The sequence below is a fragment of the Scomber scombrus genome, chromosome 15 (assembly GCF_963691925.1).
Source record: "Scomber scombrus chromosome 15, fScoSco1.1, whole genome shotgun sequence".
Lineage (NCBI taxonomy): Eukaryota > Metazoa > Chordata > Actinopteri > Scombriformes > Scombridae > Scomber > Scomber scombrus.
The window spans coordinates 21,673,668-21,684,013 of record NC_084984.1 but is presented as its reverse complement, the minus strand read 5'-3'; the positions used below and the strand labels follow the sequence as shown (position 1 = coordinate 21,684,013).

General features: G+C 40.4%; 2 protein-coding genes across 2 annotated transcripts; one reads left to right on the top strand and one right to left on the bottom strand.

Annotated features, from left to right (window-relative positions):
* LOC133995250 (eukaryotic translation initiation factor 4E-binding protein 1-like) lies at positions 1–6,248 on the top strand. The gene is made up of 3 exons (XM_062434586.1): positions 1–258; positions 5,519–5,716; positions 5,811–6,248. The coding sequence occupies exons 1-3, from the start codon at positions 123–125 to the stop codon at positions 5,840–5,842; spliced, it is 366 nt and encodes a 121-aa protein (XP_062290570.1). The 5' UTR covers positions 1–122; the 3' UTR covers positions 5,843–6,248.
* A 1,151-nt stretch (positions 6,249–7,399) lies between these two features.
* Positions 7,400–9,077, bottom strand: LOC133994940 (nodal homolog 2-A-like). The gene is made up of 3 exons (XM_062434184.1): positions 8,777–9,077; positions 7,683–8,461; positions 7,400–7,552 (listed from the first exon to the last, which is right to left on the bottom strand). Exons 1-3 carry the CDS (start codon positions 9,075–9,077, stop codon positions 7,400–7,402), a joined length of 1,233 nt encoding a protein of 410 aa, XP_062290168.1.
* Between the last annotated feature and the right edge of the window lie 1,269 nt (positions 9,078–10,346).

The following is a 10,346-nucleotide window of genomic DNA, read 5'->3' as shown; positions in this document are numbered from 1 at the left end:
CGTCGGGTTGTTTTGGAGTGGTGCAGAGCACGTGGAGGCACAGGTTAACTTTACTGCAGTCAGACAGAGTCCTCCACACTGCAGGTGACACAGAAAGCACGAAAGCCAGCCGATTGTGAGAGATGTCAGCGGGAGGTCAGACCACCAGCAGCCGGGATATCCCCGCAGTGAGAAGGGTCGCCGTTCACGATGCTGCCCACATGCCCCAGGATTACTCCAGCACTCCCGGGGGGACACTGTTCAGTACCACGCCAGGAGGTAATGATGTCAGTGTGAGGAAAAGTATAATGATAATTTAAAACAACTTTCATCTCAAACGGAGTTGACAGCATGAAAACAAGATAAACGTCCTTAATATGAAGATTTAAAGGGACACTTAAAGGGAAAATTTAAAAAATGGGATTTTCTAGATTACCGTGGAGACAGGCTGTGTAGTTAAAATAAGTAATTCTCACCTAGAAAAGCCATGAAACAGCCTATTATATCACTGATATCACACCCTGCAGGACCTCCATTGCACAATGTTTCTCTCCTATCCCTTAGGTCATAAATGTAGGTGGATGCGTTGGAAAATTAAAGATTATAACTTGATAGGCCTATGGGTTTTTTTTTTTATGAAAAACTAACACAATAATGAACAGTTGCTGTCTGTTGTGGCAGCCTGAAATGAACCTCTTTAGAGAGCCAAGCTATAAGTCCTGCCTGCAGTCCTGTTAATGATTGACAGCATTAGTGTTCCATGAAGGCTACCAGTTAACAATGTTAAAGAAAGTTATTGCAACACCCAAATCATGCAGTGTGTACATTGCACAGTGCTTTTACTGTACATAAGTTTGTTTTCCCACATGCACTGACTTTCATATTTCTTATAAAATGACTTTTTTGCTTGCATATTATTTCTTTGAACAAACAAACTTGAAGCATGTCACCGTCTGACTGATGGTTAAGTGGAATGTTTGCAGTATCAAACAATCAGTATTTAATCTCCAATGTGTTCTAGTGAAGTTTTATTGTACAGGTGTGGTAGAAAGTTAAATTAGTGCAAAATCACTTGTGGTTTTCATTTTACTATAATGTTATCTGTATCAAATGATGTGTTTACTTCCTTCTGTAACTTACAGAACTCTGAACTTGTTATTTAATTGTTTTGAAATCAATCAGTTATCAATATCAGATGTACAAATTCAGCATGTAGTAACCAGAGAAGTGTAGATGTAGTAGATTAACCTCACAATCAACGACTATGTATGTATGGTCAAATATAGGCCCCGAGCCAGTCATATCCTATTTATAGGTGTACTTCTAGTAGTGACAGCTAGCTGCTGTGGAGCTGCAGCAACATGTTTACTAGGTGTGGTTGACGCTTTGTTACACTGGTTATATGTAATATGGAGAAAGAGAGCTAATAGTTACCTCATATTACAGCTTCAGCACAGTTTTCTGTAGATGATTTTTTTTTTCAAAAGTGATACTCACTACCATTTTAGCTTTGTGCAGAAAAAATGACAAAAGATCTTTTTTGATGAAACAAAGAAAACATGAAATTTGACATCATAAAATTGAATCAACACTCAGAACAGCCACAGGTTTCTGGAAAGCCAGCCTCAATCTCTCATCAACAACACATCGAGTTGTTTGACCCACTTATTCAACCTTTTACTCAAACATCGCCGAGTTTGAGACCTTGGAAAATGTCCAGCATGGTGATAAAGGTGAAAAAGAAAATGTTTTCCCTCCACAGTTGTGAGAAAGTTGGTGCAGAGAGCACATGTACGTTTAACCGATACAGAGTTCTGCAACATTAACAAGTGGGACAGAGTTACACAGATAAAACAGAGCTGGCTCAACAACAAGTGTGTGAGCCTCAGTGATATGGATGTCATTCGGACATGTATGGGCATACAGTAAAGACACCAGTCACACTCAGCCCATTATAGAAAAAGTAGGTCTCTATACTGTTGAGGTGGTATATATTATATATTTATTTTATTGTTTTATTTCATTTCATATTGTTATTTCAGCTTTTTCAACTGTTTATAAGTGTTTAATTGCAAGGTTAGCTTGTAGAGTTTTATTTTTTTCTCAAATAAAAAATATAAAAAGTATTAAAGATGAAGGTAAAAAGTGGATTATTATTCATTATAAAGGTGTGCTTTTTCAAATTGTCACAATAATTTAAAATATTGCCCTTACGTCTGCTAAATATAAAGCCAGCAGAGGGTTAGCTTAGCTTAGCATAATGAATGAATGAAACAGGGGAAACAGCTATTCTGGCTCTGTACAAAGGTAACAAAAGCACCAGCATCTCTTAAAAGTTCATGAATTAACACGTTAATCATCATTTTGAACATAGGCACTAACTTTATGGAGTCTCTTCTGGTTGCCTGGCAGGTGTATACACCCTCATTTTTAACCCTTTATCAGGCACTCATTGAAATTCAAAATTTCAACTCTAGAGTGTCATTGCAGGACACAAAAAGACTGTTTTACTTTTGTGACATCTTTAATAATATTTCATTTTGATATTGAAAATCAAGATCAATGAAGTTACCATATATGGTTCCTTGCCCGTCTAGGGTAAAACATTTTCTAAAAGGTGTATATATAAAAAAGAAAAGAAAAACACTGCTGTATATATACATAGAAATATACATGAATAAAACATATATACAGTCCAGTCCAGTCATTTATACAGCTGATTCATGGAAATCAATGAAGCAGTTATGCTCAGCATTGAGGCACAGGTGGACCTTGCACACCCTGCAGACCACATTTGATCTCTTTATGTTCCCCTTCCTGCTGCATTGCTTGCAGGTCTGACGGGGGCATGGAATTGGGACAGATCGAACCCAAACCGCACAGAATCAGCCGGGGGTTTGGCTGCGGTGTCCCCGGACAGGCTTGGGGACATCAACAGAGGTGCTGAGGTCTGCTGAGCTCCTTCGGGGGCGAGACGTGACTGGCTTCTGGCCGCTGGCATCCTTGAGCCTGGAGTTCTTTAGTGACAGGCCAGCCACATCAAGAGCCTGTAGATGACCCAGGCATTCGTGAGGCTGACATCAATTGCATATGCAAACAACCGCATGTACCACCTCTTGGATTTCAAGGGGGTACGGTAGAGGTGGACCAGCATGCCGCTCTTGTCAGTGCCCCCCATGTTTGCATTGTAGCTTTTGATGACAGCAGGGCAGCTCACTTGCTCCTTTCTCTTGGTGTCACTGCCGTACCGGTGGACTATGGACATGGGCTCCACCCCCATGTCTGTTGACAGCAGAGTGACGACCTTGTTGTCCTTCCACCTGAGGGCCAGGATCCCATCATCGCTGGTTACATAGTCCAACGTACCTTGAGGGACAGCCTTCTTCTCCATCTCCTTGAAGGACTTGAGCGGAAGCTGGCCTACTCTGTTGTCCCTGGCTGTCCCTGTGTACCTGTAGTTCTTGTCCTTGAGGTACCGCACCAACTCCAGACTGGTGAAGAAGTTATCTGCAAAGATGGCTGTGGTGGTGGGGGAGGAAAAGGTGCTGAACAGGAAGGAGACTATCTGGCAGGTGGCACCCATGGCTTGTTGTTAAGGCGTCAGGGGGACACCGTGGGCCTCCAGCGTAGTCTTCCCCTGGTATAGCCCCATATCATGAATGAAGCCATCCTCAGAAGCCCTGGCAAACAACTTGAATCCCCATTTGTACGGCTTGTTCTTGATGTACTGCTTCAGGTTACCAGCTGTCTTGCCTTTGTAGGCAACCATGACCTCATCTACAGACTGCCTGGGAGTCTGTGGCTCACTCCTGAAGGCAGTATTCAGGAGGCTGAACAGTGGCCGGATCTTGAAGAATTGGTCGTACGATCAAATATGGTCTCACCATTTCAACCAACTTCAAAGGGAAGTTAGAAATGCTCTGGGTCGCTGCTGATTGGTCCGATGACGTGATGTCACTATCTGTGATGTAGCCTAATCTTCGCTGATTGCTTGAGAGAAGTCACGTGGTTCTCCTACCTCACTTGTCCGCATAGCAGCACTATTTTGGATGTCTGCGGAAGTTACCATATATAGTTCCTTGCCCGATAGAGCTATATATGATATTCATCCTTACTAAATGGCAGCAAACGATTTGCTATGTAAACATATAGTGGAGTTATGGTGTCCTGAGCAGAGAATGAAGTCACTCTCCCTCTGAGTGTGTTGTAATGACTAGTTGACAGTTTGTACTGAGTTTCGTGAGCTGTCAGTTGGAGGCCAATTTCACATCTTGTGGGGCTGAATGTTGTATCTCACCCTTTTTTAACTTTATTTTATGTACACATTACTAGATATTACATGTCAATCAGTTTTAATTAGTTACATATTTTTGTTTTGTTTTAATTGAATGACCTTTGCACAGAGCCGGGGCAGTGTTTCACAAAAACGAGCACATCTCACATGCAGATTGTAAAAGTCTAATCAAAACTGTTGCCTTGAAAATAGCAGATACATTCTTATGGGGCTTTTGCATGTCTGTGCATGAGCTAAAGGTATCGTTTCAGGAGGTATCAGGAAAATGTGTCATAATTACAGTGAGAAAATAAATTATTGTAATTTGTATGGTTCATATTTGGTGAAACTGGCCCTGGGCTAGTTGTTTCCAGTTGTTGTTGTTTTCTTGTCTGAATGTTAAGCTAAGCTAATCATCTTCTGGCTGTACCGCTATATTTAACAGAAAGGCATGAAAGTGGTATTGTTTGTATCATCTACCTTTAATCAAAAAGTGTGTACTTACCAAAATGTCAATGTTTTCCTTTAAGATACTGCTTATTTAGCCGCTGTAGTAACGTAGCGTAGGGAGAGGTTGGGTTGTGTCAACTTTAATGTCCAACTTGAATACACCTGCTGTCAAATATTGATCACATGCAATTTCACCATGTTGTGACATTGGTTTGACATGGCAAAATATTGAGAAACAATTAAAAAGGATTTATTCAGAATCAGAAAAACTTGGAAATTCATCTTTGACGTGGTGCTCAATTTATGTAGTATAAAAACACACAAGTAAAAGAAGACACACAAGACAGCACAGAAGAAGATTAACCGTAACCGTAATTCTCAAGATAAAAACATTGTTAAAAAAATATCATGACTTATTGATGATGTTGATGGCAGTTGAGATGAATGATTTTTTAACTGTTTGTTTTTGCTGGAGGGATTGTTTTGTTTGGATAATTTGACCATAATGTTGCTCTGTTACGTAAGAATATAAAAAATGAAATGTTTGACAAATGTTAGATTTTTTGATTTTTGGGCATTTTTTTTGCCTTTATTACTTGGCATAGAGAGTAAAAGGAAACAGGGAAAGAAAGAGGGTAATGACCTGCAGCAAAGGTACCTTGCCGGAATCGAAGCAGGGACGCTGCCATTATGTGGCATGCGCGGTTACCACTCAACTACCAAGGCACTCCAAGTTTGACAAATGTTTGCTTTTTGTTTACATGTTTATTTGACATCTGAATCCTACTGAATTCAAGTTTACTTTATCCCCCGCAGGCACAAGAATAATCTATGAGAGGAAGTTCCTCCTGCAGTGTCGGACGTCTCCTCTAGCTCGTACGCCTCCCAACTTGCCTGACATCCCCGGAGTCACAAGGCCACTCAAACCTGACTCCTCCTCGTCCGACACAAACCAGCCAGAAAAGACGGCCAGCAGTAACGCCAAACACAGCTTGCATAAACAGGAGAGCACAGGTATGTAAAGCAGAGATGAGCTGCAGCCCATCTTTTGTTTTTTATAACGGTGTACTTCCCCTCCTTCAACTGCATCGTCTTCTTTTTTTTCTAGGAGATGAGTCCCAGTTTGAAATGGACATTTGAAGAGTCGGCCATAAGGATGAAAATAATTCCCAACATGTTCATTGTTTTTATTTACTGTTGAGAAAAAACTGATAAATGCTAAAAAATAAATAAATAAATAAAGAATTCAGTTGAAATGAGATGTCTTACAGTTCTGAAAACAAAACTGTATTTTTTTTGTAATGATTACTATGTGAAAATGTTGTACTCTTATAAAATAATACAATTGTAGCTTTGCCTTAATGGCCGCTTGACTTTGTATTATCTGTAACATATTTGACAAGGAGGTCAAAGCCTTATTGAAGTTAATACATTAATATGTTATGTGATTTATGTTTGATGAGTTTGAAAACATGCTTTTAAACTATTCAATTGAAATTAAAGTAGTGAATCTACATTGTATAAAGTACAGTTCAATAAATAAATTCAAATAAATAAGATGTCTTTGTTTCTATTTTATATTCTCCTACTCAGTTTATGTTTGTCATCTTCCACATAGCAGCCCACCCAGCTGACTGTCATCATTGCCATCACATATTTGATTTTTTAAATTTTGTTTTTGGGTTGTCTGTCCAAAGTTTTACACAAATGTCTAGCTTCATAAACTGATGATATTTTATGCCCAAAAGGCCAAAGGTCAACTTCATGTTGACATGTTCTGCAAAAAAAAATAATTTCTGGCCATTCTTAAACACCATAACTCAGGAACAGAAGGAGAGATTGTGACTTTCACATTTAGTCTGATATTGAAATGATGACACTAATCTTTACAATCACCTTGAAACTGTGGTGGTTGTACAGATCTTCTGTGCTGCCGGGTGTGAAGCATCTACGTTGTAGACTTTGTAGCTTTTTTGCAGCAACATCCATATCTGAAGTAGTGTGTACTGTCATTGCTACAACTCTGTTTTTAATCAGTTTTAATGGCCAAGCATTTAAACACATGCATGAACGCTGTAATAAATACAACTGGAGGCTTTGTTCAAGATTAAAAAAATAATTTATTGTTTTACTGTACATAGGAAACATACAAACTGGTCAATGTGACCCAAACATTTCAATAAAGTCAAAGCGCTTACACCATTCTAACATTTGTATTTGTCATTTCAATGGCATTCAAAATTTTACCCTTCAAGCATAAAAAAAGTTTGCACATTATTACCTTTCATGTACAACTGTTCCTTTTTAAATCTGATATAGTGCTTCAGTCTGTGACCATGTTGTGCTTTTATCTAGATGTTTGTTTTCAATCTATTCAGTCCTTGCAAACGTGCAAAGTATTTGTCTAAGGCACAACTTAGATCAACTAATCTCCTGCAGAAAGTACCAACAATTTTTAACTTAATTTTTAAAATCAGTAATTTAGAGAGCAATGTCCAGCATATATAGTAGTTCCCTTCTTTCTGGTCCTGCATCACAGCAACAGCCTTTGTCCCAGTGTCAAACTGGATGTCTCTTTAAAGTGCCTGTGTCCACTTTGTGCCTCTGAGTAGCTCAGTTTTGTGGTTGTAAGATTATTCTGCACCAATTTGCAACAGTTTCTTGAACTTTTAACCAGATGATGTTTAGGTGTTTTGCTCAGTGGCAGCCGCACTCCTCCACCACCATGTTCTGGTGATGCCTCATGACCATCTTCCCATTCTCAAAGTACAACATGGAAAGTGGTGCTAGGCGTGTGGGCACACAGGACAGACATGGCACCTTGTGTGGGTGGTGAAGTTTCAGTAGGCTCTGGAGAGAGAAGGAGAAAATGATTGATTAGAACAAACTTGTTAAAAAAGGACATGAAGGTATTACAGGGTATATATTCTTGCAGAAAATCATGTACAAGAAAAGTCTTGGTGATTAAACTCAGTCTTACCTGCATGTATGCATGGTTGGTCGGGGTGAAGGTCTCATCTACTGGTGTAGGACATCTCCCCTCACAGCGATAGGCATTGTACCTTTTGGGATAGACAATCCACTCACTCCAGCCGATCTTCTCAAAGTCAACCCACATGTCCACCTTTCTACACAGAGGACCCTTCTCCTCCTCTGTGAACATGCTGGCTGGAGCAGCTCCTGCCACTCTCTGGCTCTGCTGCTGGTTGTGGTGGTGTCTTTTGGCTCTGCGGCTCCTAGACCTGGAGGCAGACCCACCCATCACTCGCTCCCTGTCCAGGCTGACGTACTTGGAGTGCTCCGCCGTGCGGATAAGTGTCGGCATTCTCTGGCTGTTGGGGTTCTGCCTGGAGAACACCACCATCATGACCTGGTTAGCTGTAGGATGTTGGATTCCCTCCTGCTGCTCCTCCTCATCCTCCTCTCTCACCTCATGCTCAACCTCCTCAGACCTCTGTGTGGACTGTTCCTGCTGCAGCCAGCGACTGAGCATCTCTGTCATGTTGAACACCTTCCAGGAGGAGGGCGAGACCATGGAACTGGGATGAGCTCTCAGGTGGCCCAGGAACAACCTGCTGTCTGGACAGTGCATGTCTGAGCACTGGTTCCTCTGGGAGTGGTAGATGTCCACGGAAGCTTGAGAAGACTCAGTGAATGCAGGCAGGCGGATACGAAGTTCAGCCAGTTGGACATTGTCACTTGCAGACATGGAAGACATGTCAAAGGTGACGGACCACCTCATGCCAATCTGCTGGCAGTCTGAAAAAAATTAGAATACAAAAAACCAGTTAGCATTATCATTGCTTGTGTTAGAGAAGCTGAACTGTCTAGACACTTAATTGCTGACACATTTGTCTTCCTCAGTTTGGACTTGCAAAGACCAGTTTCTCGTTTATCTGTAAACTTTGGATGACCATACAACCTAACAGCTTTTTTTTTCAATAAGGAGTTGCACAACTGCTAAAATACATTAATCAAGCAAACCCTGATTAAACAAATGATTAAATTAAGGTGAAATAAATCAACACACATCCACTTTCTTTGTATTTTTTAAATTGAATGTTGAATACTTACTTTTAGCGACAAGGCTGATCACAGAGTCGGAGTCATGCAGGCCGGGGTTGTCCTCGGTCTGGCTCACGGTGGCAGCAGGAATCCGGGGCCGGTCCTCAGACAGCATGGTCCGGTAGAGCTGCATCATGTAAAGGGGCAGCCTGCTGGTCTTGTGCCGTTGCACTGTGCGTCTGGAGCCGCCGTTCATCCCACTGAGCAGTGCGTCAGGGCGCATGCCAGGGAAGGGCTGTGCGGCGAGAGCCACAACCAAATCCACCAGGAGAAGAAGAGCAAAAGACAAATCCACAGCAAATCCCTTCATTATTCCCAAGTGTGTTGTTGCTGCTGTAGATTCCAAATGATCCAGGTGAGATGCTGAGGCTGGCATTTATAGTCACAACCCTCTATTCTGACGTCCTTTGAAGAGATCTGTCAATCTTCAGATGGCTGAAGGGCGTGTGTGATCCACGGGAGGCGCTCAAAGACTCAAATGTGACAAGGTCATTATGTATCGAAACCAATTGGTGTTTGTAGTGGATGAGGTGTGAAAACTGTAAAAGCCCACTACTCTGATTGTTGTTGTTTTGTATATTAGAGATGGCTTTGATAAGGCATGACAATAATATTAGTTAAGGAGATTACGAGCTGCACAACGGCGCAGTGATTAATGGGAAAGAAACACGGGAGTTAATCAGAAATCACTTTCTGTAGCGCAGGTTGTGACCTGTGTGGAGTCTGTTAGGACACATAACGAGGAAAGATAATACAGTGAGGGCAAGTTAAGGTCAATATTTGACTTCATGTTTAATTATTGACTTGATGTCTTGTTTCTTGTTTTGTTGTTGTTTTTTTGTTGTAATAGATGCTGCAATAGTGATATGATGACAATCTAATCAAGCGTCCTTAGTTAAATAGTCTTAGTGCTAATTTAATGAACACAATATTTATAAATAGTGAACATGTGACAATATAGTTATCATAGCTGATATGAGTTGTCTGTATGACTCAAAATAATATAAAAAATACCAACAGCTTAAAAAGTAAGACAATGAATTGTACAAATTGTGAACATAATAAATTATCAATAACTCTGCCTAAAGGTCAAGTAAATTGTCAATTATAAAAACAGAATAGCTTCAATGAATACGTAAGTAAATAATGGCCACGTAAGATATGTAACTTAAAAAAATCAACATTTTAATCATTTGATAGACTGGACATACATTTTAACAACTTTCTTGATGAAAAAACACATTTTTGAATGAAATGGCAGTAATAGAGTCATGGTTTATTCGTATGTATAGGTGTTAACTCTACAATTAAATATCCATGTGAGTTGTATGAATTCATAATTTAGGACACCCTGGAATGAAAAGCGTTCTTAAAACAATAACACAACCAAAGTCTAAACACTGTCACGATAATTGGCAGCAGCATTAAAGGGACATTCATGGGGGTAGAAACGCTGGCTAATCGATGCCCATTCATAAGACAAACTGCACACTTGACCTCAAAAGAAGGCAGAACCAGCTGATGGCAAACTACAAAGCTTTGATTCCTTTCTGATGAGCATGACTTTCCTTTTTTTAAT

What these genes read in the sequence shown, in the direction of transcription:
- LOC133994940 (XM_062434184.1), bottom strand. Translation starts at nt 9,077, where the DNA reads ATGAAGGGATTTGCTGTGGATTTGTCTTTTGCTCTTCTTCTCCTGGTG. An exon ending in GATCAGCCTTGTCGCTAAAA is followed by an intron (nt 8,462 to 8,776) that starts GTAAGTATTCAA and finishes AATTTTTTTCAG; the next exon opens with ACTGCCAGCAGATTGGCATG. An exon ending in CCAACCATGCATACATGCAG is followed by an intron (nt 7,553 to 7,682) that starts GTAAGACTGAGT and finishes TTCTCTCTCCAG; the next exon opens with AGCCTACTGAAACTTCACCA.
- LOC133995250 (XM_062434586.1), top strand. Translation starts at nt 123, where the DNA reads ATGTCAGCGGGAGGTCAGACCACCAGCAGCCGGGATATCCCCGCAGTG. An exon ending in GTTCAGTACCACGCCAGGAG is followed by an intron (nt 259 to 5,518) that starts GTAATGATGTCA and finishes TATCCCCCGCAG; the next exon opens with GCACAAGAATAATCTATGAG. An exon ending in GCATAAACAGGAGAGCACAG is followed by an intron (nt 5,717 to 5,810) that starts GTATGTAAAGCA and finishes TTTTTTTTCTAG; the next exon opens with GAGATGAGTCCCAGTTTGAA.